Here is a 27,813-nt window from a genome sequence, read left to right as displayed (position 1 = left end):
TCTGCTCCAACTCTCACTCACACAAATACCAAGTTCTTTGTGTTTTTTTTTTCTTTTTTTTGTTTTCTTTTTTATTTTGTTTACCTGCAGAGATACATGAGAAGGGAACTTCACCCCCAGACTGTATTCTGGGAAGGCAAACACTTGGCTGCAGTTGAGGTGGTACCTTTGCAAGAAAAACTCTCTGGCATCTCTGGCTCTGGTGTATCCACTAGATCTGGGCTTGCATTTGCTGGAGAAATATACTGCTACAGTATAACTATAGCTGTACTTCTGTTATTAATAGTACTTTCCTTGTATTTTCTTTGATGGGACTGCTTCAAATGTCTTCATTTTTAGTGCAGTGATGTTCATACCAAGCTGTTTTTCCTTTCTTTCAAGGTTTCTTCCCAGAAGTCTTCAGCGTCAGGGGCTTAGAAAAGATTTTTATAAAATACTACTGTGAATACATATATTTTAAAAGCAATTTCTAGGAAAATTTCAAAATCTAAACTAAGTTATATATGCACTAAACTAGTTTTATTAGGCTATTTATGCCATAAGTGCCTGTTGATATAACAGCATTATAGCAAAAAATATTCTTGATAATACATCTTGCTAATTCATTTCTAGCCAGCTTCTGGCTCTCAGTTTCAGTACATCTTTAGTTAAATGATATTCTGAATGTATGGGATTCCTCCTTAAAACACTTTTATTTTGTCTTTTGGAATAAAAAAAGAACTTCAGAAGTTCTATTTCAGTCAGGATTTTGTTATGATTTTTCTTTTATCTAAGCTACTACCACATTTACGTTATATTTCCTTACCTTATTACAGTATGGACATTCACCAAAGATGACATTAAAACTCTGTCTGCTAGAAGGAAGACCTTGCAGCCACTGCAACAGAAATCACTGGATTAAAATTCTCATTTGTCTAATACCAAATTTACCCCTGGTGCATTCCCCAGAGTTTTTTGCAGAGTTCCTTTGATAAACATCTGTCACACATGCAAGTCTAGTATGCAGGACCACTAACTGAGGCAAGTTCCTTCCCCTCCAGTGAGCTGACTTATGAAATGTATGTTAGAAGACAAACAAATTGCTAGGCAAAATTCTGCTTCAACTTAAATTCACCTGCGCAATCCTTATTTTCTGAGGTCTGCAACAGCAAATTGAGTTTGTCTCATTAATAACATTTTTACCTCATAGAGGCAAGCCTGATGGAAAGGCTGTCCACAGCGGGGCTCATCACACACGTGATCTGGAATGGCGCCATCCAGGCGGTAGGCGTAGCAGATTCCACAGTCCTTAGTAAAATCCTTGTAAAACAACACATTTTAGCTTACAGTAGAAAGGAAAGGCAAAAAGAGGACTGCTAACAGAGCGTTTGGTTCTCTGCCTTTGATTGTGCAATTTTTATTACTTAGGAATTACTAACTATTTTTGCCTTCAACTACATATTTACATCATTCTGAAGGGTAAGATTAGTTTTAGATTTGCAAGCCTTGGCTAAGTTTTATTCTCTTATTGAATTATGTCCAGTCAGACAAGTGTTTAATGCTCTTGGGCCTCAGTTTCTTCTTCTTTAATGAAGAAAATCCTTTGTCATTACATTCGACATTAGACACAAGATTGCACAGTCAGATACCAACTTAAAAATTTCGCAAGTTAGTAATCCAGTGTTACAGCATTGTCAAAAATTAATTCCAAGTTTGTTTGAAATGCAGCAGTATTTGGATGGCCTCTTATCCCCTCTAAGCAGCTCTACCTAATTAGAACGGTAAGTCATCAACATCCATAACAGAATATTTGGATTTTCCACATCTCATTAGCCACTCTGAAACCTTCTCTTTCCCTTTTAATAGTAGTAAGACAACTAATAACAGGCTTCACAATGAAGGCCACAGGAAAGTGTGCACCTCTAATCAAAGGTTAACAAGCTCTGTCAATTGTTGTTTGAAGTTCAGAAGTCCTTATGACAATATATTAATCCAATTACCTCTCTTTTAAGTCTCTTATTTTTCCAGCAAAATTATTATTATTGCTATTTTGTTAGAAAGTGACCATTTACATTTTACGTACTCAGAAATAACAACTGATCATTACCAAAAACAACTTACACTTTTTTCTAACACGGCACGAGATGGAAAATCAACTTCTAATATGTCTTTCAGGTTTTGTAATAGGCTGATTTCTGGATCCCTGCAAATGACATGGGGAGGAAAAAGAGTCAACTCAAGGAGAAGCAAATACAGTTTTAATTTCAAACATCTGTTATTAAGGATGCTTACCACAAGTGCATGTTGTTGTTCAGCTTAATTCTCAAAGGATTAACCTCTGCAAACAACATATATAAATAGTTAGAATATCTTTAGGATCCCCTTTTCTCTGGCCATTCTCCTCCTACTTCTCTCTCTTACATTTCAGCACTAAAGAGGAAGATTTTTGTAATAATTTAAGGTACCTAAGTTGATGACTGCGCTTATGATCAAATTTGGAAATTCACACTCTACAATATTATCTCATTACCGTTAAGGAGGGTAAAAAGCTGTGTGAAACAAAGTGAAATACTTAAGAAATATTTTCAAACATTATTAAGGTACATGAGGTGCTTTTTTTAAAAAAAAAAGTATACAAAAATAAAAATGACTGGGTCATCATCAATGTGAACATCTGTAGGACACAGAGTCTACCCCTAAGCTAGGCTAGGAAAGCACCGGGAAAAAATATGACTGTCAAACACAGCAAAAGAGTTTGCCTTGAATTTAGCTTATGGGAAAAAGATTTAAAAAAAATCAACATATACTTTGTGAAACCCCTTACATACAGATTTGTCTTCGAAATTTCTGGTTCTTTAAGTAACGCTTATCCCCAGAGACTGACGGAGCTTAGGCTAGTACCTGCTTACCAGAGATGAGAGGAGGAAAGAGAAGTGAAAGGTGGATGGCTGCTGCCTTACCATGATCTGCTCCAAGAAAATAACACTCGGGAAACATGGTTGGATGCCTGGGATCTACCTCTATGTTCACCGAAACATTGGTCCCTACAATGACAAAACAAACAGAGATTTGTAGTCATACAGAGATCAACCAAGCTCTATTTGAAAATTGAAACATTAACTTTTTCGACAGTTTTAAAATACTTAATTCTGATTGTTACTACAGGTAATGAGTTACTACAAATTGTTACTACAAGTAAAGAAAAAGTTGATGTACAGTTAACAGATGAGTTAACTGAACAAAATGAGAATATATACTAAGTATTTCTAGTTTAATAGACTCTCATGAAAAATAGTAAGTTATTAAAATACTTGCAAGTCTTATATTACTGAAACAATCTTAACCTTAAGACTTCCATTTCTGCATAATCAAACTTAAGCTACATGAAACAATCAATTTGAAATCTTTGTGAAACTTTGAAACAGTGCAGATGTTATTAATTCCTCATTGTCTTTTATGGTCAGAAACAGGACAAAGACAGCAGTAAGAGATAAAATCAGCTAAGTTAGTCTCTCCCAGCATACTCTGGACTTGCACAAGCCCAGGTGTTTCTGAAGCAGTAAGCCAAAATGCATATCAATGCATAGCACTATTTTGAATGGTAGCAGATCAACAAATCATCCTCTTGGCATCTGCTATTCAAAAGGGAGCAAATGGCTCAAAATGCTCTAGAAGTTTTAAAAACTCATAGTAAATAATTTTGTAAATGAAAAGATATGTAATATATCAGACTGTGAAATTAACAGGTGCGCAGAGCATACTTGCTTTAAAGGAAAAGGAAAATCCTTTAGTGTTCAGTGTCTTTCAAGGGCATTCCCCTTGTACGTGTGTGTTCTTTTCCAAGAAAGGATCTGGTTCTGGGATCTGAACTGCTTTTGGGATTGCCTGTTTCTTAGGACCATAGTTCCTGGGCAATCTCTCTGTTGGCCAGAAAAATTCACATCGTAGATGTGAATCCTACCTGCATTTTGACCAATATGCTAAGAATGAGTGAAATCAGAAAGTTTAGCCCTAGCTGCCGATTATCAGCAAGTCATGACAGAAGGCTCAGCATTTTCCACCATCCTCATGCGACGTGAGGAACCTTTCGACCCTTCCCTTCCCTTTTCAGTGCACTTTATACAAAGCCCACTAGGACCAAGTGGGAGTTTGGTTGGACCCTTGGCCTTCTCCCTGACTGCTCCACTTCTCCTCTGCTTCCACTCCCTCCACTCCCTGTGCTCTTCTTTCCTTCCTCACTCCGCAGGCGTTCAGTCTTCCTGCAGCTTCAGGTCTGCAACTGAAGTCTACTGTTTTCCACTGTAGGTTCTCAGATTTCTACAATAAATTTTTGATATTTTGAGCTTAGGCTGAAAATCAGAAATTTTCTTTCAAAGATAACATTTCTCCTCATATTTTTGACCTCTGACAGTGGCAAATTCCTCCTTTGCAAGTACAATACTCCTTATTCTCTCTATTAAGACCTTAGAATGCCACACGACCATATGAATTAAGGTACTTTTTCAGATAGTTAATACTTTTTGCCTCTAATTTCCTCTTTCCTTCTCTCCTTCCTTTGTCCTTCCCACATGCCTCCTTAGCCCCTTTTTTCTCTCTCGCCCCTACTCTAATTCTCATTTTGCTCTTTCAGGACAGGTCAATCTTACAGATTTTTTGAAAGAATAACATTACAGTGGTGATAGAATGAGATGAGGATTTTTTAGAGCTGTATTTTTATAAATTCTGATTTCCTAGAGTTACAGGAGTCCTCAACTTTGACATTTACACAATTTACAAACACACCAGATTTTTCTACAGGAATTTCCATTTTATATTTAACACTGTAAAGTTATACTTTATATCCTAAAGTAATTCAGCATTTTGTGGAAGGTTAATATTTTATACAGAGTAAAGAGTGTGGCTTTTTATCATTTTCAAGCGCAGCCTTTAATTTTCCCGAATCAAAGAGGCACAATCTTCTTAAATAAGCAAAGCAAAACAGCACTGTGACTGGTAATGCTAAAATCCCTTGTTTGCCTTCTAATCTTTTCATACCTATTGCAATCCTTCTTGTTGTGGCACTCCGTGTGGGATTTTCTGGCTCAAGTACCCATGTGTTCCCATCAATTTCATCCATAGCAGCCCAGAACTCTTTCAGTGATTCTAATGCTGCCAAGAACTGGTTATAAATGTCTATTAAGGAGTTCTAAGAAAAGAAGAAATTTAAACAAATTTTACATAGATCTCTACCTACAACAATATGGAATAATCAAAAATAGTACATGATTTTAGAAGTTTTACAACCTAGTATATACACAAGTCATATATTAATGTAACAAAAATGTTGATCTTTACATAATAACTTTTACTACATAAAGCATTTTTAAACCAAATAACAGAAATTAAGTAGAGCTGATTTCTGAGTACAAATAACTACTCTACTCAGATTTCTAACACATATAAATATGCCAGACCTGGATTTGATAGTGTTTCATATTCTTTTTCAGAAAATTGTTCAAAAACTGATCAAAACTACCCATTTTCATTATAGCTTAATAACATAAACCACTGCAAATTACAAGTAAAAATCACTGTTATCTGCTATTAAAATTCTGTGATTGTCCTCCTGATGAGTACTTCTTACTACAGTGATTTCTACTTCCAGATGGGCTTGACTGAAAATGCACCCTGTTTTTCATCAGTAAAAAGTTAACAGTATAAGTAAGAGCTGATGGTTCCATAAACAGAAGAGATTCTGGCACAAGCAGTTTACTTTTAAGATGGTTTCACATGCTGGAGCTACGCTTTCAGCACTGTGTCTTCCCTCATGCCTCACCCTAGAAAAGCAGTAACCCTGAGATAAAATAACTCTAGAATGAGGAGAAAGGCAGCTGACAGGACTTACTCCTGCTGAACAACAACACAGTTTTACCACACAAATACCCAGAAATGCCCACATATTTAAAGTAGATTAGTAAAAAACCACCAAGCTAAGGAAAGTAACTTATCAATGTTATTGTCTCAACATTAAGCATTATAAAAACGGGTACTTAGCATTACACTTCAAACCATCTAAACAGGGCAAGAGATAGAAGGAGAAACTGTGCAATACTCAGAGCATTCTCTCAAGGCACTCCAATATTTGAGACTGGATGGGATGAAATCAGAGAATCTACGACTAACAGGACAATATGCAGAATGCTCATTCAAAAGAGAAGTTTTACAAATCATCACTGAGTAGTAACTATTCCTAAAGGAAAAGACCGAGTAAACACTCAGCAAGCAAGTTGACAACTTTCCAGAGGCCCAGGGGGTACAATACAGGACTATGAATTTAGGGAGCCAGGAGGAGGTGAAAGGAGGTGAAAAATGCAAGAGGAGGAAAGAGATCAGTTTTTTTGGAACAATAAAGGGTTTGAGTTGAAGGAAGCTTGAGTCTGATATAAGCAGTGGAGGAATTTGGAACTGTCATGAAGAGACCCGGGGGAGAATAAGGAGCTGCCTTCATGTGGACAGATGAAGCTGAGAGACAAACAGTGAAGGTGTCAAGTTATAAGGTGAATAAAAAGGCAGCAGTGAAGGAAAGTAAGAAGGAAGAAAAAAAAAAAAAAACGGTGGTTCAGAATCTCAAAACTAGAAAGAGAGAAAATATTTGGGAGTATTAGAAAATTATTTTTATACAGAACATAACTAAAAATGCATGAGTAGAAAGCAGGAGGAATATGGGATGATTGAGAAGACTTTTGATTACAATAAAGAGATCATAAAGTGCATTTCAAAAAAAAAAAAGGGTGTAACAAAGGCCTCACTGCATTAATCTTTTGGACATGAAAAGTTCTTGGGGTTAGAACTAAAAAGCAAAATAAATGATTGGTTCTTAAAGAGGTATTTTTGCATATACACACAAATATACCTGACGTGATTTCTCTTAATAATTTGTAATTCCTTCCTTCCTTTCTCCCACAGACAAAAGGAGAAGCAAATTATATTCATCTGAAGAAATACGATTTTACAAGTGATATGTTTTTATATTTTAGGCATACATATTTTAAAAAGAAATGATGTAGCTTAGAAATAAAATGTTACATTTTTCCTGCTGTTATTAAATTATATTAAAGTAGGAAAGCACTTAAGCAGAAAAGTGTGAATACTGCCAATTTCAAAATGTAACGCTTATTATCTTTAAAAGCATTTTGTTACTTTTATAATACCTGAAGTGATATAATAGTGTCAGTCACTTAACCACATCTTAGAGTATAATATCTTCATCTTAAGTACTATTATTTCCAATATTTTAATAATTTTCACACAGTCCTGAAATGTGATCTTTTGTGCTCTGATGACACTTAAATTAATAGCATAATTTTCTGGTACTTGCAACAGTTGCTTTCCATTTTGATTTTTTACATTTTTCTATATCACATACAGATAAATCCTCTAATAATCATTTTTATCTTTATCTTTCGGGAATTCAAAGGGTTTCACTAGAAAAAAAGAAACATCAAGGGATTATAACCCACAGATAAGTTTTAAAATCCAATTAATTTTAATACTAATTGTAATTTTTCAATGATGTCCCTTAAAAAGGTAGTTAAATCTTTTTCTTTAAATGCACTGTTCATTTGATCTTATTTGCATGCTTCATTGATGTTGCCAGCTGTCTCTTTCTATGTACATAAACGCATCTATAGCTATTTAAATACATCACATGCCTGTCATGCAAACCTTAGAAATAATAACATTCTTTTTTATTTGATTAACCAGCTAATTTTTGGTCATTCCCTGAGACTGTTCTTTTCAAAGACTGCTATCAATGCTCTTTCTGCCCACACTACACCAAGATGCTTGTTAATAAAGTCAAAGAATACAAACTATTGTCTTCTTGCTAAGCGCTATACAACTGCAGCAGGATTCGTATGAAATATGTCAAACATTTTTGGAAAAATAAGATATTCATAATCCAGTACATCATTACCGACTGCCTACCTGCCTCTAGAAACCAGCAACAAATATAAAACTGGTTCCTCCATGCTCTGTAATTCTTAGCTTTTTGTGATCACCAGGCAAATGTACATTCCAGGATCATCAAAGTTCAATCCTTCAAAACAGCTTAAAACGAATGAAGATTTCCTTTAATCTATAATCTATATCTTGCTTGCTATTTCTGACTATTAAGGATACCAACAATATCAGCTGTCCATACCCATAGTAATTAGGAACTAGCATAAGGCAGGAAATGCTAGCATTGAAATGCTCACAAAATCTTAGTGTTCAGATTGGATGGCATCATTCTCAGTTTTCAAACAGAAAAGAAATGTCAGTTTGGAATAATCAGTACGAGGTCCCTGGTCTGGCTTTTAAGAAGACAATGTATTTTGTAGCATTGTGTCCAGCGACCATAATCTCAGTTCTAAATGCTCATGCTCTCAAATTCTCCAAATTGAAATGAGGAATATAATTAGTGATCTCTTGTGAGAATGCAGCGTTAAGTGACTCAGCATGGACAGTTTTCCCTGTCTGCCGAGCATTTATTTAGCATCAAAGTGCCAGCTCGCCCTAGGCTCTATGAGGCAAAAATGTGGTATATGCTGATACAAGCTATAACAATGTGGTCTGAATATCAGTTCAATGTTAACATGAATCTGTGATAACTTCTGAAAACAGGTGTTTGAAGAGACTGGGTTAAACCTGTTATTCTCAAAAAAAAAAAAAAAAAAGACAGTGTAAACATATCAACTTTCACATGGTTCATCAGCTTCAGAAAACATTGGTCAAACTGCTTTATTTTTCCCATGAGATTGTACTTTTCCTTTTAATGGCAACAGCTGGGGGAGATTGTGGTGAATTATTACATAGAACCCAATTTGTATTTAATCAGAATCGGGATCTGGATGGGAAACCCTTTATTGCTCGAGTGAACACCTTATATATTAACAACCTGTCTGCTAGAGCCAGTCAGCTTTGGATTCGTGGCCTTGCAAATGACAGTAATCAGCTGGCCCCGTGCTGTCTCCAGCTGCTCTCTGAAGTAAGTTTCACATGGGAACAGCAAAGGGAGGATCAGTACACACTGGTCCTTCAAGGCCTTGGGAGAGCGCTGCTCTGTCTCAAGCTGTACCGTCTCCCACAGGAGATGAAACAAATACTTTGGTCAGTAAAAATCAGACGTATCGAACAGTTAAAAATGCCATAAGTAGCAAGTTGAAAGAATTCACAATTGTTATAAAATTGGGAGGAATTTCAAACACCTAAGAAAACAGAAAATAAGAGGAATTTAAGACACAGTTATAGAAATGAAGACAAATGAAAAGGGGAAAAATACTGAGAGTAAGAAAAGCCTAGAATTCAATAATATCTAAAGGAGCTGATATCATAGTAACTAATATTAGGAATTAAGATGACATACAGCAGTGAACATTTAGACTAGCAAAATCAATAATGGAGAAAGAGACAACAATAATTTTTGTACAAGTCTAGCAAACCACACCAAAATGCTCCTCAGAGGTTACTTATAAGAAACACAGTAGTGTAAAAGGTTGTTGGGGGAAGGAAGGTAAAAGGAGAGCTCTACAACCTCTAAAAAAAGCAGTCTCAAACACGTGCATATGTACGGTTTTAGTATCAGGAGACACATGATAGCATTGCTAATACAGATTTCTAAAATAAATTCTAAGGAATTTCATATAGATGGAGGGTGAATCATTAACGCTTTTATCCCAAAGGAAACAGTTTCTGAATTTCATGACGATTCTTCTTAGCAAAGATTCCATTAGTGAAAGCTAAGTGATATTAGTAAGACTTAAAAAAAATACTTTGCTAATTCTTGCATCAAATAAAATATGCTGAAAGGCTTCCAAGAATACCTGTAATATTTGAGGCAAATCTTCGAATCGCATCCGCTCAATCTTTGTCTCTACAGATTAGAATGGACAGTCTTGGAATGCCACACTCAACCCATCTGAACAGAAGGGCTTACCAGAGTTAGCATATGTGACTGCTAGGATTTTAATTAGTCATCTTCAAAAAGGCATATTCACCTATTCCCGAAGCTCCAGGAATCCAACCGTACAGGGCTTTGCTCAAGCCTAGCTGCTTCTTACAAAATTGCACTTGCCCCTTTTCCTTACTCCTCTGGTGACAAATCAGTAAGAGCAGGCCTGCTGGTCAGCGCAAACACCTACCTGATTAACCCTTTCAAAATAGGTCATTTCTTAAATTCCTGAAGTAACCAACATCTCTGATGAGATGGTTGCAGTTCAGATGCCAGGAAAACCACAGCCATTAGCCCATAAGCATCAGCTTACTAGAGCCATAGGTAGACAGAAAACAACTTAATAGAACTGTTGGCTGGTCAAGGGATCTCCTGTATCACCTAAATAATCTATGATTCTTCAAATACATTCAGACTACTGCTTATTTCTCACAAAAACTAAACATAGTTTCCTGCCAACTATCTAAATTTTTATATTAATAGACAGCATAGAAAGCTGAGGTGTGTGAAGCTCCTTTGCTTAAAAAAAGCACAAGCATGACAAATTTTATTGTGTTCCTATCGAAATGACTGCAGTATAATTCACATCGCTTTACCTTCCAAATCCTATATTGCTGTTTAACTGCTGGCTGGCTGCATGACCTCATTAGTCATTAATTTCCACTCTCATGACCTTCATGTACCAAGGCAGCTGGGCAGTGGGCAGTGCAGGAACAGTACCCTGATGTGAGGGCACCACAATCGGGATGTACGAAATGTGCCAAACTGCTCGCAGAGCACACTAAAACGGGGAGCCAGCACATTTATCTGGCTATTTGGGAAAAGAATATAACTGAAATAAGTAGATGTTCTTGCACTTGTCATTGAGAAGCACTCTGCATTTATTTGGCACTTGTAACGGTAGCAGCAGCAGCGTTGCCCTTGGTGCTGATTTCTTACTACTCTAAAAGTCTCCTCTGAGCCAGAATCCACTGGCTGTTGCTGATCCTGCTGTGAGACACCTGCACTGGCTACTAGGCCTGTCACGACGCACAAAACCCCACCATCTTCAGCCTGACATTGTGCAAGTTATAATTATTCATCCAAATGAATATGTCAGAGCAGCAGCAGCAGACCTCTCATCAGAGCAAAAGAAAAATACATCAAAACATTATCAACCCAGCAGGAAGACAGGGACCATAAGGAAAATTACCCATTTTTAATATGGATGCCATAAAGCCATGTCTATTATTATACAAAAAGAAAAAAAAAAAGTTTCAAGTCCACAAGCAGTGAAAGAAACCTGAAATAGGCAACAGCACACAGAAAAAAATCAATTACCTGAAATCTATTTATATTCCCTTTCACAGAGTTTATATTATAATAATACAACTGCACAATTTTAGGTAAGCCCTGTCACTTTCTACATGAAAGGTGACCTACTCATATTAAAGACTTATCAATATCAAAACTTCATGTAATTCTACATAGCAGATTTGTAAAGCATCTCCTCTTTCCCTTTTAGGAACCACAATGTTCACCCATTTGAGGACCTGCTAAATTTTGCTACCAGTTTTGTTTGATTTATTTTTTTTGATATTCAAAATATGTATAAAGTTAAAAAGGATAGGTAAAATACTGCCTGCAGTATACGGAATCCAGTACAAGCTAACAGATAACCAATACCTAAATTGCCCAAACCATACCAAAGAATAAAAAAATACAGGTAAAAATATATATGGAAACAAATATATTTTTCATTTGCAATGATCCATTCCTGCAATTATTTCCTCAAGCTCTTATACTGAAGCAATCCGACCTGGCACACACAACCTAGAAATTGGCAGTCAGAATTTTACCGTCGTTCTAAACTCAGACCGATACAACCTTCCAACCATGTTCCTTACACAAATGTAATAAAGATAGGCTTTAATGATGGGTAGAAAACCTGGCAAGGTTAGAATTATGAAAGGCTATCATTTATGTAAAATATGTTTTCCTGAATTAAATGAAATTAAGCATCAAGTATTTTCCAGAGAAAATTCAAATCAACTTGCATGTATGTTTTAATAACTTCTCAGCTATTAAAAAAGATGTATAGTACAGCATTTTACCTGTGGCATCCAAGAAACAGCAAACTGAACAGGAAAATCCACAAGGCAATCTGGCGGGTCCGTAGGATACTGAAGGAAGGAAAAAAATAATTTTTTTCTTTTGTTTTTTTTTTTTTTATTAATCATATGTGATTTAAAGTGAGACTGATATTCAGCTGCCAAATTTGATAATGAAATACGAGCGCTTCAAGCATCTTGAGAATTTGGCTTTCGAAAGAAAAATAAGTAAAGCATTTGCAGAAATAGTTATAAATATTAATTATCATTTAAAGAAGAAATCTTCATTTAAACATTTTTTGTATATCAGATTTTACTAGAGGAAGAGGATTCACAGTTTCTGATATGTTCAATGTTTTCACAGATATATTGGAAAAAAATACTTTTAAGACAAAAAGGTCAAATGTGAAAAAGTATCTTTCTTGGTATCTTGACCACATTTGTCTAAAAGAAGATGTGGACATTTACACATCACTTATGGAAAACTCTCACCTGCCAGGTACCTGATCTGAAGGCAAGAAAAACCTTTTCTGAGTCATGAATTGATTTTCATTTAAACAGGAATGTTTGCTGTTATGGGGAACATTTCTTGTTTTGAAACCTAATCAGAGTAAGCACATACCCCTTTAGGAAGGGATTACTATACCCAGAATTAAAACAAACAATTCCCATCTCCCAAAATAAATATTACCAATGAAGAAAAGGAAAAATAGCTGTACTAAGAAAACTGAAGCTACATAAAGAATTTTGATAACTAAGAAAATGACTGTTTACTGTTCGCTACACTAGAAAATATACCGCACTTCAGCACCCTAATGTGAAGCACCCTAATGTGAACAAACTAGTCAAAGAAAAAGATGTTCAGTTGTGAATTAACAATTTTTTTTAGAGCAACCATCCAAAATTCTATCAGCTTATCAGTAAAGCTTCTCATGTGAGAACCTACATATTTTAGTCAAAGCTAACCTTTAGACAATGCAATTTATCAAACCCTAATAGTGACTTGTGTAGCAGATTTACAGAAATTAATAAACAGAATATCAACAGAATATTAATAAAGTGGTATTAATATTAATAACTTAATATTAAAATAAAGAATAGAGAATCTCATCTGGGGAGACAGAGGAGAAAAAAAGTCTCAATTTCTTCACCGAACTAAAGAGTTAAGACAAAGAGATGAAGGTTAACTCTGCTTCTGCCCAGAACTGCTCTCCACCCAAAATAACCCCCCAGGCCCAGGTACTGTCGTTATCTAGCAGGCATTCTTTATTTTTAATATGTATCTTGATTTTACTCAAAATGTATTTCTGCACCAATTTCCAATTTCTGTCTACTGGAAAGAGTAAATAAAATACAGCTTCCTGAAAGCATACATCCTATTGCTTTGATTTTCTTGGATAACCTAGTAGATTTCTGTATTTCACAGAAACTTCTTTAAACTTGTATTTTTTTTTTTATTTCCCTCATCTATTTTTTTGCTAGAATGCCATTTTACAAAGACAACATTTACAACTCAAATATCTTAAGCTTTACAGTTTTATCAAATTGGTGGCAGACAAATTAAACAACAATGACACAGCAAGAGACCTGGAACATGTAAATGAGGTGGGAGACAGTTACAATTTTAAAATATCTACACACAAAAGCTGTTGAATTTCTTTTTTTTTTTCCTGTTGATATTATTTTTCATGATATACTTCAGTGCTAGAGTGAAGTAAACTTGTTTTCTGTATATAAAAGTGCGCCTCAAACACAGTAATTTTTCTGTAGGATGAGTCTTGGGACCACCCCAGCAGCTTTAGCCTATTACATGTTAACTTTTCTGGTAAGTAAATTCATTTTATGCACTCTTTCATAGGATGCCTTTGAACAAGTGATTGCAAACAGATTCCACTAACTTTAGATTAAAGAAGCCCTACAGCAATTTTTCTTGGCATTCTAGCCAAATTTTAACAGCACAGCACAATGTTGTACTTCTGTGCACCAGCTAATTGCCAACAACTATGAATTCTTATGCAACAATAATTCTGCGTATATGTTAGTATAATGCTTTTAGACTTTGCAAGATGAAATCCTATATAAGATCAGGTGAGGAGATACCCAATGGGGTGGCATAAAATACTAGGACAGAGCATATCAAAGTCGTCATATTTTTATTACTTCATTCAAATCTCTATTTAGGTTAGAAATCATCCTATTATTCTTCATAACAATTTAAGCAATTTTTACTTACATTTAATATACGAGCATGCATCTAACACACTTTTGTAACCCAGGCCAAGCCATTCACATAATCAAGTCTTTGCAGTTGCCTGCCAGAATTTGGGGGGTTTAAAATGGCAAGCAACCTACTTACTACAAGAATTCATATTAATTTCAATTATAGTATGATAATATCATAATATTATCATAATATCATAATATTAGTTATAAAACGTTATCTGATAAAACCAAACTGATGTATGAAGATTCTACTGCTTCAGACTACTGGATATCTTTTTAGCTGGGTAGAGACCGTCAGCTGCTCTTCCTCATGCTGAGCTTCAGAATACCTCTAGAAATGACTGGAATTACAACATGCATAATCAAATAATTAGCCAGTTATATTTTAATAACAGATTGTGTAAAGATCATATGTGAACAGGGGTAGCTGGACTAGAAGAACCCCAGAGATCCCTTCCAACCTCAACTATGCTGCTGCTCTGGGATTTTTTTACCATATCAAACTGCAGCATTACTAAAAACCTATGCTGCTTAAGATCTGCTTCAAGGCAACTACACCTTGCAGTATTTCACATATAGGATATATTTTTCTAGTTTCTAACAGTACTGCACTTGCCATGAAATTAAAAAAGAATTTTAGGGATAATAATTTGCATTTCATTTGTAGTGTCATACCAAGTATGGAATAGTAGCTCCCTTGTAAACACGGACAATATAGTGAGGTATATTCATATAGTTCCTGTACTTTAAATACCATGACATCATACTTTTCCATCAATGTATTTAATAACTGACAAGCAAATTAATTATGCATTCATCATTCATGTATGCTTCCAAATGTACATATATATGCATATTCAAAATACACTTTTATTAGTTTTTAAAAATCAACCTCCACAACAAAGAAGTTCTTTATCCAGAAAACTCTTTGTGTCTTTAAGGTAAAATAAATTCTGTCTTATGAAAAACTAAAAGATTTCAGATATTTAAGGGGAATATACTAAGTCTGGGAAGGTGAAATTTAATCTTATGCGACCATGTCCAATCCCCATCCCCTCAAGGCTATTATTCAAGATGTTAGAATAGACACCATCACAAACCATCAGTATTTAGACAGGTAGTAGAGTCACTACAGTGATTGTCCTGGATCCACTTCCCTCCCCCCTCCCCCGAACGGATTTTCTGAAGACAACACCAACGCTGTCTTACTGTCACCACACAGCCTGGATATTCAGTTTTTCTGGTAAGAGATTCATGCTTTGCAACAGGAAAATTTACAAGGAATTAATTCTGAGATGTTAAAATTTTGTTGCCTCCAAGCATGGCATTGGTTTGGTTCCCCTCAGGAATGAGTCCAAGATCGCTAGGAAATATCTATAGGACTTTGCACTGCCAAAAAAATCATGCAGCCTTCCACACTCCACTTAAAACTACAGCACAGTAAATTTACACAGCACAAGTCAACTCAGTCTTTAAGAAGTTATAGGGATAATTAGTAAGAGGAACATTTTGGCAGAAGTAAACACTCAAAATCAGTCAATTATTTAGCTTAAAAAGAAGGGGTTTTTTTGTTTTGTTTTGTTTTTTTTTTTGTTAAACCATAAGGACCCCACTTCTCTAGGTAGTTTGTCATAAATCTTTGTCTCTACAGATTTAATAGTAAGACTTGCTAACAAAGCAACTCAGCTATAATTCTTATGACGTGTTTAGTCTCTACACTGAACGATAATTAGCAAAAGTCTCCCAAATGGCTTTGCCTGTAAGACAGTAAAATAATTCCAATATCGTAAAAGGATTTTGCATGTGGTGCGCAGCTTCACATGAGAAGATTCTTACAGAAAACCATAGAGTAGCATGAATTTTAATTGAAGTTAAAGTCTGAAAACTCTATATAAAATCATTTTGCCCAAAATGAAACATATTATCTTGCATAAAAAACACTCAAGAATTTCTAGAAAGAAATCAACTAAAACGTTATGAATGTAAATAATGCTTTTCTTTTTTCTAAGAAGCCTTAAAATATTTTCTCTACATATAAATTCACCTTTGCATTTAGTTTCAGCGTGATTAGATGTTGTCGACCACATGAATCTTCAGCTTTTAGCTTTACTGTAGTAAGACCAGTATCCACATATGCCACTCTGGAAGAGAAAACTGTAACAGTTTGAAATGTCTGCAATACTCTTATTAGTCTGTTCGAAATAATAACCAGAACAAGTCCTATCTGCCAACCATTTCTGCTCTTCTAGATTTACTGCTGCTAATACACCAGTCTACTGCTTAATGCAGTCATATATCTTTTGGTTATTTACAGTGTGTGTCAAGGCTCACGCTGTGGTCAGTGAGCACTATGTTTCAGTTTTCCATCACTGGAACCTTTGACACACACAGCATGTTCCTGTCAGCCTCTACTTATGTACACATTAAACTTCCTGTCAAATCTTTGATCCACTTCTGCAGTTTCTTACAGTATGAGTCTTTTCTGCTCTTCATTTGCTTTTCTTTTCAATGAAGTTATCTTTTATTATCAATACTATTATTGTGGAAAATTGAGTCGATATTGGCTCATATTCTGGAATTGATTTTCTATAGATAGCAGTACTGAAGCAGGTACAAGGTGAATTATTTGCAGTGATTTCCGTTTGTTTTTTATGGCACTTTTTCACAGTACGCATGCACCCAAGCAAGCATTAAGTACATATCAAAGTTTAATATCCTAAGCTTTAAAACTTAGGACATAATCACTGACATTTTGTTCAAGGTCATACTGATTTGTAACTGATTTCCCACAAAAATGGAAGTGCATACAGTTCTAAAATGTATTCATCCCTAGAAATATCTTCTTCTGATCACTTTTACCAACTTCCAAAAAGATGCAAACTTATCCACGCAGTTACTAGTGAACATTTTCACTGTGTCAGTCTTGTGTAAAGATAAAAAGCAGCATAAGGTTATTGTACAACTTAACACTGAGATTAACTGTAAGACCCATCAGATTTCAAAATGAGCATCTGCTTGTTAACAGTAACATTTTTTTAAAACTATTGCACACTAGTTCGGTTATCTGGCGATGTCACTAAATCATGTCCCGAGAACACATGGCCTCAGTATGCAAGAATTGAAGAATAAAAACACAAAAAGCAGGAGCAGTACTAAGTGGGGCAGGGGATGCATTACTTCACGTGTAGTGCTGACTGTAATGCAATATTAAACAGTCCTAAGATACTCCCACCTTACAGAACTTTAAAACAAACAAACAAACAATCTACATCCCAACTCTTCATCTACTCTTGCCTAGGGTAGAAGAACCCCAAACCAGCAGCGAAGGCTACGTCTGGACACTCCAAGTAAACTACAAGTAAACAGTACTTAAAAAAAAAATATTCAGTTCTAAGATTCATATTTAAAAATATACCTTTAAAGCTATCTAAAATGTGATTTTCTCTGAGCTTGGAGGGAGTAGAAAAGAAATGTAAAAAAAAAAAATGTAGATTCTCACCTGCATTCTGTACCTCTGCAGTTCACTCTCTCCAACTTGGAAATTCTTACAACTTTCTGACTTCAACAACTACTCACTACTAGACAACACAACTATTTAAGTTAAACAATGCATCAGCTTTCAGCTGTTATTCATTATAAACAATGTACTTATTCGAGATTTTCTAATAAAAAAATATTTTCCCTTTCAAACTTTTCCACAAAGAGAAACAGTAAGAAACAAACAAACAAACAGAGAACAAGGGGCAGAAATTGTTAAGAAAGAATCCCAAAGAAGCCAAATTTCTACTCAAGCTTGTCTTGAGATGGTCAGGAACATGACTCACAGAACAGACTGAGGAGATGCTGGCGGTCTTTCACATGACAGTCACATAGCCCTACAGACTCTTTCACAGTCAAAATCCTACCAAAATCCTGACGCCCTGAATTCACTACTCAGGCTATCGGATAATATTAAGAGATCCTTTCCATTATTTCAGTACTACTTTCTGCGTATCCTCTTCCACCTCAACTGACACAGAAAGTATTTATTAGGTTTCTGCTGGCATTTTCCACCTTCTTAAAATGAAGAAGGTATCCTCATTTGAATTCCTCAGCTGTTGGGAGGAAAACACAGAATTTTGGTACAATTCTAGCACCTGTTGAACTGTGACTTTTGCATGCATGTATTCAAAATGAAGAAAACATATGTGTCTTCTTTGTATCGAAATTAGGTCAAAGAATCAGTACCAAAGTGCTTATATAATCACAGTAGCCTGCCCATCTGCAATCTGCTTTACTGTTTTTTTCTTTCAGTGGTTGATGACAAAAGAGGCATAAGATCATTTCAGATAATATCTCCAACTTCTTTCTGAGAAACTTCATATATTCCTTAGATAAAAGTCATTAGAACACACTAACTTTTCACCATCTTTGAGAGCTTCTTAGCTCACTTCAGAGATAAAGAAGTTATAACCTATTGCTTTGATTCGCCTTTGTCCAAATTTCTTTTGTTATTCTATCAGATTTGGATACAATCAGCTTCATCGTCACACTTCCAGCATGACCTAAAACTCATGAGAAGGAGGGGAACATGACAAGCCAGTTCTTTCCCAAAAGGAATCCGGTAAAATAAAGCTAGAGGTTCCTCAGAGCGTGAGCTGCAATCCTTCCTGACAGTACTAAATGCAGCCCTAGATGGTGCTGATAGAGTATATGAAGATCTTTTTAATAAACATGTGTACATATGTGTGCTTCACCTGAAATTCCAAATCAGCCCTGACTAAAGGGGATTTCTCTGTAGTTCATGCATACATTAGATTGCTAAAAGCATACTAAAATTAGAAAGGGTATTTGCTAGTAGGTGTCTCCCGGTTATTATCCCCCTTTCAATTCATAGTTCAGATATGATCCCCCAAATACAGTCTAGCATTTTTATTAATAACTGACTTCCCTATAACAAAAAAAAAAATGAACAGGGATTTTATCAGCAACAGAGGTTGATCAAGAAGAGTCCACTGCACTGGACGAAGGCAGAGTGCTTTGAGGGGAGAGTACATGCTCAGATTTTTTTTTGTTATGCTATAAAAACTGTGTAAAGTTTTAGGTAAATTGAACTAATATCTGAAAAGAATGTCTTCAGCCAGCACAGCTATATACTCAGTAATGAATATCACCGAGAAAACTTCAGCTAAATTAACATGGATATTTTAAATACTTAAATAAAAGTCAGTATTAAAAGTGAATTCTTATTTAATGTTATTAATTAAAAGCTATACATACATGAACCAGGTAAGAAAACTCAATACCTATGGCCTTTTTACTTCAGCTTTCCAAATTCTCACCTACACGTACATATACTTTTCTTGTCGATTTACCCTTTCTTTAGATTAACCATGCTACTTCTTTCTGTACAGAAATCATTGTGACTATGGAAAGCAAGACAGAATTGTTCCCTTAGAAATAAGTAAATTATGCAAGTTTTAAAAAATATGTGATCTAGGTTTTCATGCCAGCTTTTTAAGACACTTGTTCCTAAGCATAGCTACTTCACTAATTGTAATAATATCACTGTTATCCTTCACTACAGAACAGAAAACTAAAACAGCTGTACAAACTAGGTGAAAATAAGAAAGAAAAATAAGAAAAATAAATGCCACATTAAAAATGTAAGATCAGTAAGAACTAAATTATCTGATCCTGAGACTATGCCTTCTGTTTATATATAGTTGCTTTTTCTTTTCTTTCTTTTCCTTTTTTTTTTTTAGAGAAAAAAAGAAAGAACAGCAGAATGTTTTTAATATAGAATCACAGTTTCTGATCAGGATTAATTAACTGAACAAGTACAACTGGTATCTTGAATTCATGTATCTAAACAAACAACAGATATTCTAAAGACGATCTCTGTTTAAGTAATAAAAAACATACTTATTCCAACCCAATATTTCTATATCTCTGACAAGACAGGAGTAGTATTCTGGTGGACGTGGTATGTGCAGCTCTGGTGTATTCTTTAAGGCAATTTCCTGTTTAAAAGAGCATTAAAACATCATTAAGAGATATTTCAGTATTTTTGCATCTCATGTCATGTGATTTTTGCAATCCATTCAAAAATATTAAGCCTATGTAAACTTAACTGTACACTGCATTTGTTTTGTTATAGCCTCCAGCTAAAGCAGACAAAGAAGCTGGAAAATTACTTTAGATACTGGAAGTGAAAACATCTGCATTTAAAAAAAAAAAAAACACAGATGTCAACAACAGTTTCCACACTCAAATACCAATGTATTTATTTATTTATTTCATCTCAGACAATTGTATTTGGTACTACAAGAGTGCCAAAAAAAAAAAAAAATTCTGTAAATGTGAGAGAAAAGGTAAGTTTGCACTAGGTGTATGAGAGGGAAGGAAATGGATCCAGGGCATTTCATTGCCGATGTGGAATATACAGCGAAGTCATTGGAGAGGGATTTCCCGAGCCATCCTGGAATCACTAAATAATACTGGGATTGAGATACTATTGTAATCACAATGCCACATATTATCAGTAAAACCGCCTGTTATGATTGATTGCTGTAATTATTTTACATCACCTCTACACTATTCTAGTTTAGGATTTTGTGCAGTGAATGGACAGTGATCAGACTTTCCACAGAGCAGTACAGAATGCATTGCAGCAAGCTGCTATTATACTAAGTAATTCCGGAAGATAACTACCCAAACTCAGTGATACATCTCCAGTTATGCTTATTTTATGATTTAAAAAGTATTCCAAAAGAGAAAGTGAAGGGAAGAATTTTTTTCAAGGTCAGCCACTTATGTTTTGAAACATTCTTGACTGGAACACAAACAAGATTGGGAAATAGGCAGCCACAAGCTGTGATGTTTTTTCAGAAGCTGAAGTTTTATGCAGCTGATGCTCATGCAAGAAGGGACATGACTATCAGAGCAATGATTACTGCTACAAGCAGTTTTTCCAGTGTTACTGGGGGAGTATCTTTTAATTAGGTCAACACTTTTCACAAAATAAAACTGGTCACTGTGGATATTTAAAAAAAATCTACCAGCTGCAACTCTTAGCTGTTCTTCTCAGATCCTGGCTCCCTTGCATATCTACGTACTGTTTAAAAGATTTCTCTTGATATGGGATTATTAAAAAAAAATATGCCCCAACTTCTCCTCTCTTTGTTTATCTATTTCTAATTAACACCTAAGGACTAGCAGAAGATCAGGCAGTATGAACAGAGGTTAGGTTCATAGCTATGGAACTACTGGGACTGGCAACCATTATCAGGGAACCAAAGTCTCCACCATGCCTGCTGCGAGATAAACTGCAATTAAAAGTTCCCGAAAAATCAATGCAGAGCAGAAATCTTTTAAAATTTCAGATTTTTTTTCAGAATTTTATCCAATTAATACCTCATTCTGACATCACATCACATGATATGTAAATCATGGAGCCTGAAAATATATTTTTAAGCTGCAGCAACTATCCCTCTACAAAGAAAATGCTAATATTTTTATAAAAAACACAATAAAGCCTACGAGAGAGAACATAAGAAAAATCAGATTTCCAGAGAAAAGTTTCATTGTAACTACAGTAACAAAATCTTACAAAATGATAGCAGAATATCACATATTTTTTATGAGAAGAAATAAAAATGTCAAGAAATACCACACAAAAAAATGTGATGCTACAAGCAAAATATTCAGGATAGCTGCTTTAAGATTTTAAAAGTAAAAACAAACGAACAAAAGCCTTGAGGGGAAAAAGATGACCTTACAAATGCTGTGATACAGCTTGGAACAAACGAAAATATTTTTCTATTGTTTACAGATAATATAGAAATTGTAATAAAACAATTTTAGTAGTTTTTTTTTAGTAGTTTTAGTAGGTTTTTTTTCCCCCTCTATCAACAATCACATTTTACTACGTTGAATGAATTGTACTTTCAATATATACTCATTTTCTTGGGGCTTACGTATTCAGACACACAGATCGGCATAACTATTGTGAAATATTCCACAACAGCCACATGTAGACATTCTTATGTCTTATTCTTACTCCAAGTGCCTTTGTCTGGTTTAGCTTAATCTGTTTTGGCAGAGATTAACCAACATAGAACAAAGGCATTCCCAGTATAGAGCAGGAGTGTAATAAGAATATTTTTGCTGTTTTTTTGAAAAATAGTTATTGTGTTTTATTTCTAAATTGAGTGTGAATGCAACTATTCTTTGCAGAGAAGTCCTACAAAGTAAAATTTTGCTGATATCAAAATATTGATTTCATGTTCGTAACCAAACCTTTGCTACTCTTATAATCCCACACTAAAAAAAGGTTTTGATAAAGAATAAACAGCAGACATCAGAAAAGAACGCTTTCTACATTTATAGATCACACTATCATGCAGATGAAAGGACCTTTTGCAATCCACTGATAGAGCACCCACCCACTGTATGAATAAAAGCATTATTTTCCACCTGGACAATATGAGAAAGCCCAGAAAAAGCACTGCAAAGACGATGGCTCTTAGGGCTAACAAAGCTACATATCTCACTGGATTTTTTTTTTTCTCTAAAACAATGCATTTTCTGGAGAGAATAGACAGTTAAAATCTTATAGGGTGTTTGTTTATGCAAATATTATTTAAGCAGTGTGACATAAAATTGTCTCTTATTAAGTCATAAATCCATCTGTCAAATAGTAAACTGTAAAAAAACAAAAAACTGCAAATCAAATACATAAGAATATCCCTTCTCCCGTGTATGTGTATATATATACATATATATATATATATAAAAACATTGCTTACCATAACAGTTTTCAGCTCCACCAGAAAACTGACAAGATCTGGACAGCTGTGCAATCTCTGGAGAAAGCACAGTATCAGTTCATTTTCTTCATCTCATAACCTTTGGTGGTGAACAATTTTAGTCTAACTAGGTATTTTTCTGATGTTTTTAACTAACACAGAGAAAAAAAAACAAAACAAAAAAAAATCGAGCATGTGTGAAGAGTTCAATTTAAAACAAACCTCCCTGAGTATGGAGAACTTTATTGACAAATAAACACTTTGTCAAGCAATTTGCATAATACACTTACACAGTTTATGAAGACTTTGTTCTTTTATTTGGGAAGACATTTATAAAGACTTAATCTTCACAAACAAAAATAGAAGCTTTTGCATTACTTAACTACTCAAAAATATATTGGCTACTTTAAAAATAATAAATAACATTCTGCAGACTCATCTACCGTTTGAAGATGAACATGTTTGTGCTTCAGTTTTCTCAGCTCTGTACCCTTGGATGCTATGGAGTTACCACGCTTGTTCTACAAAGGGGTGCAGAGATGCTGTTTTTCAAATAGCACATGTGGCTTCTTAGAAACTTGACTGCAGATCTGTGCCCTTACTCCAGAGTTTTCTCTGGATAGGGAAATTTAACTATGATTACTTGGCCAAATATGACACGGCATTAGCTAGATATATTCACAAATTTTATTAACTTTCTTCTTTGTATTATGAACCTTTTTTTAGAAAAGAAAAAAATTAGTTTTAATTTAGGAATAAAATAAAAATTCCAGTAAAATGTCAGCTGTCATTTTAACAAAATATTTTCTATTTTAATCTCCAAAACATAGAGGTTGAAGAAAAAAATATATTTATAAGAATCTATCCATCTCTCTCTACTTTTGCCCGCAAATCCTCAGACATTTCAAAACAATAAATCTTGGTTATAAAATGAAAAAAGATTTAATACATTTAAATTGAGTTGTGAGAACAAGCATTTCAGAATTACTGTTACTATATATTTAGAAAGGAAAAGCTTTAAAGAGTAGTATACCTGCTTTAAAATATGCTGATATCCATGCAGTATCTTCTTTAGATCCCAGCTACACTCTATCCTAGACAAACAATATTTTGCATGCACTTTAAATACGAATTCATCATTTTTGAAAGAGTCAGGAAGTCTAATGCACACTAACACAAAAGTTTTTCCTTCAAAAACACAAAGGAAGTAAACAGTATTTTAAAATTTGAGTTATTCAGTTTTTTAAAATCTTCAAAAGTCACGATCCATAGTTCATTAAGAATTAGTAAGCAGACATTTACCCATGAAAGCCTCCACTCTTTGTTGAAAACAACAACATAATTCTTGCAAGTTAATATGACTTCATAAAACATACCAATATTTAGAAATTGGTATCCTGAAAATGTCAGAGTTAACTATAATGCAGTTCTAAGCATCCAACCTAAAATGTAATAAAGCTGTCTAATATCACATCTGTTCACAGTTTAGAATGGTTCCAGGTCACGCTGAAGTATAGAATAGAATATGAAAGACCTTAAACATTATTGCTTTAATATAGATGTTTGCACTGATCTTTCTCAAATGGTGACACATAAATATAGGCCGATTGAAATGAACAGTTCTATGCTCTCAAGTACATTGATTTCTGCATAAACACAACTGATTAATTCCAAAAGGTTTCAAAGTTAATTAACAACAAAATATTTTGATATAGACAATGTTTATTGTCAGTGTTTATTAACACCGATGCTGTAGGATGCTGTACAATTTTGTTGCAAGGTTAAGCTGAAAATAGAAAATATTAATTACCAAATTTGATATAAAATTATAATTCATAAGCCATCTATTAGTGTTTTTGGCAAAATAAACCTTTAGTTACTGCATTTAAAAAAAATCTTACCTTGCATTCTTCAGTTGATGGTCCACTGGTAACAGTATTCTGATATGGAAGTCTCTACCCTTGAAAATAAGCATTTAATTGATAGGAAGGTCAACACAGAAAAATGGTTACACATCAGCAGAAGTTTTCATAGGACTGGCTACTAAGAGAGAAACTTTTACTAGAATGTTATTCAGAATTATCACGAGGAATTTCTTCATTCAAAAAAAAAAAGAAAAAAAAATGACAGTTGGAAACTGCCACTTAAAATTCACAGAACTCAGGAAAAACTCTCCAATACATTGTGTCTCATAAGGCAAAAATAATATTTTTAACAAGAAAAAAAGCACTATCCAAATCCAGACACAACGAAGAAATAGAAGCTTATCTTAATAATGCAGAAAGATATGAAAGTCTTCCTTTGACTAAAAGTTACAGGAGACATATCATACTGAAAGGAACTTGGACACTGATTCACAACACATTTCAGCAAGGCTTGAGAAGCTAAACACAAACAGTCCCGCCTACATGACTGCAAGTACTCTATTAATAGGGAAGAAAAAAAAGAAAAAAGGGAAGAAAAAAAAAAAGTGAGACCACTCTTAAATGCTTAAATGCAACCCATTAGTGGCATTTTCAGGAGTTTTCCTGACTTTTGATCCTTCCTCTACTGTCTTCCGTGGCGATCAAAACAGTACTGAAACAAAGAAAGCTGGTTAATGTGTTTGATATCATCCTGGAGTCAAAACAGCAGTTAAGTCACTTCATTTTTTTTTTTCAGATTCTCAAAGTTCTCTCTCTACATACCATGACTTATGAACGCAAATTCTAAGATTTCTCCAGAAAGAAGTTAAGAGCAACAGTTCTCCACTATGATAGGACAACAGATTCAGTGGATGCTGTTTACCACGATTTTAATGCAACTTTCCAGAGTGATTCCTGTAACATCGTCACAGGCAAGCTTGTGAAGCATGAGCTAGATAAGCAGTCAGCGAGGTGAACTCAGCCTAGAGAGATGGGTATAGAGGGACCTCGTGTCATTTAATACAGTAAGTGTAAAGTCCTTGTCCTGCACCTGGACAGGAGAAACCAGCTGGAGAGCAACTGTGCATAGAAGGCCCTAGGGACCTGGTGGACAAGCTGACCATGAGCCGGTCACGTGCTGTCACAGCAAAGAATCATAGAATCATTATGGTTGGAAAGACCTTCAAGATCAAGAAGGACATCTGCTGCCTGGGCAGAGAGTGGTGCAGCACGCCAGGGGAGATGATCCTTCCCCTGCACTCAGCACTCCGCAGCTCACATCTGATCTGCTGCGCCCAGGCCTGGGCTCCACAGCACAGGACAGGCATGGACTTACTGCAGAAAGTTCAGCAACGGGCCACAAGACCATGAAGACATCATTAAGAGGCCAAGAGGGCTGGGACCGTTCAGCCTGGAGAAGGCTTGGAAATCTCGGCAATGGGCACTAAGTCGAACACATACCGTAAATTTCACCTAAAGGTAAGAATGAACCTCTTCGACTATGAGTAGCTGAACATGGACACAGACTGCCCTGAGACGCTGCAGCTTCTCCATCCTTGGGAGTTATTCAAAATATGTCCAGGCTTGGTCCTGAGCAACCTGGTTCAGCTGACACAGCTTGAGCAGCAGAGCTGTACTCGAAGGTCCTGTCCAACCTCTGCGATTCTCACAAGTGAGAATATCCTCTCAAAGCTAATGTTTACAAGAGGCTTCACTTAAACGTACAACCAACACAACACAAGCAGCCCACAGGCTAGACCACACTAAATAGCACAGACAAGATGTAAGGAGCAATTCTGCATGCCTAAACACAGAATCACATGAGTCTGATACTGGGTAGTCACTACAAAGCGTACAGTAAGCAAGTTATTAAGCAAATAACTGCAGGTAGCCTTGGCGCTTTCGCCAGCAATGTGCATTGTGTTTATTTAAAGACGCCTCTTTAGTCGGTTTTTAAGCCAACTCGGGAAGTGGCCGTACAACCCCACGGATGGGGAGGCGGCCGCCCCGGGGAAAGGGGTGCCCCGCGCGCCGTTTGTAACGGTCGCTTGCAAAGGCCGCCGGCCCGACCGCGCGCGCGCGCCCAGGCAGGCCCGGCCTGCGGTCGCCGCGGTACCTGCGCCGTGAGGAAGCCCTCGTAGGCTGTCCCGTGCCGGTTCTGCAGCAGCAACAGCGGGCACTGGCGGAGCAGGGCCCCCGGGGCGGCCATGCTACGCCGCGCTGCTGCCTCGCTCCTTCCCGGCACGGCCGTTCGAACCGCGCGCAGGCCGCGCCCCGCCGCCGCACGGCGCAGGCGCGGGGGGAGGCCGCGCGGCGGCGGCCGTGGGTACGAGGTGGCGGCGGTTGCTCCGTTGTGGCAAGAAAGAGTCAAGAACGTCCGGCCTCAGTTTCTTTCCGTGTTACAGGGATTCCTGAGGCAGAGGGATAGGCTGCAAGGCTGCCTGCCGCTGAGGTTGCAGCAGGCTAAGCCATCATGCAAAATGTGACGAGAGGCAGTGTCTGCCCAAAAACGTTTGAGAAAAAAAGCAGCTTAGCAAGTAGATAAGTGGTTAACAGAGTCACTTGAAACTAGGTTACAGGATGAGCAGCAGCATCGTGGGAATCTGCAAGGCTGCTTCCCTTGCAAACCAGAGGAAACATCATCTGATTTTCCTCATCATCATATGAGGAAAGTTTCTAGGAGAGCTGTATATTTATGGACCAGCTGGTGAAGGCTGTGCTGTTGGAGATCATAAGACAAGACTGTGTGTAGAAGCTTCTCAGCTTTTCCAGCAATGTCATCTGCCAGCAGAGGCAATTTCTCCTAGCCTTACTCAAATCTCCGATGACTTTGAGCCATCACATCCCAGTGCTGTAGG

The 27,813-nt window shown here is 36.0% G+C and overlaps 2 protein-coding genes across 2 annotated transcripts in view; one reads left to right on the top strand and one right to left on the bottom strand.

The window, feature by feature from the left end:
• Positions 1-309, top strand: part of VRK2 (VRK serine/threonine kinase 2) — a 43,289-nt gene extending 42,980 nt beyond the window's left edge. The window contains exon 13 of the mRNA XM_088520564.1: positions 91-309. Within this exon, the coding sequence (XP_088376690.1) occupies positions 91-309 (219 nt within the window). The remainder of the gene's footprint in view (positions 1-90) is intronic.
• Positions 289-27,201, bottom strand: FANCL (FA complementation group L). The gene is made up of 14 exons (XM_088520562.1): positions 27,072-27,201; positions 24,953-25,011; positions 24,085-24,145; positions 23,052-23,108; positions 20,167-20,264; positions 16,307-16,403; positions 12,043-12,111; positions 5,014-5,164; positions 2,940-3,023; positions 2,272-2,317; positions 2,101-2,182; positions 1,183-1,299; positions 806-877; positions 289-412 (listed from the first exon to the last, which is right to left on the bottom strand). The coding sequence occupies exons 1-14, from the start codon at positions 27,162-27,164 to the stop codon at positions 377-379; spliced, it is 1,122 nt and encodes a 373-aa protein (XP_088376688.1). The 5' UTR covers positions 27,165-27,201; the 3' UTR covers positions 289-376.
• Positions 27,202-27,813: the final 612 nt, after the last annotated feature.

Source organism: Tinamus guttatus, unplaced genomic scaffold (assembly GCF_059628265.1).
Source record: "Tinamus guttatus ecotype Peru unplaced genomic scaffold, ASM5962826v1 Tinamus_guttatus_pri_ptg000090l, whole genome shotgun sequence".
In the NCBI taxonomy this organism is placed as follows: domain Eukaryota; kingdom Metazoa; phylum Chordata; class Aves; order Tinamiformes; family Tinamidae; genus Tinamus; species Tinamus guttatus.
The sequence above is the reverse complement of the archived record's forward strand: the minus strand, read 5'-3'. Positions and strand labels throughout refer to the sequence as shown.

Excerpts from the sequence above, each read along its gene's own strand:
- FANCL (XM_088520562.1), bottom strand. The coding sequence starts at position 27,164 with ATGGCCGCCCCGGGGGCCCTGCTCCGCCAGTGCCCGCTGTTGCTGCTG. Across the intron at positions 23,109-24,084 it reads ATCAGCATATTTTAAAGCAG|AGATTGCACAGCTGTCCAGA; the intron begins GTATACTACTCT and ends TGCTTTCTCCAG. Across the intron at positions 20,265-23,051 it reads TGGAGCTGAAAACTGTTATG|GAAATTGCCTTAAAGAATAC; the intron begins GTAAGCAATGTT and ends TCTTTTAAACAG.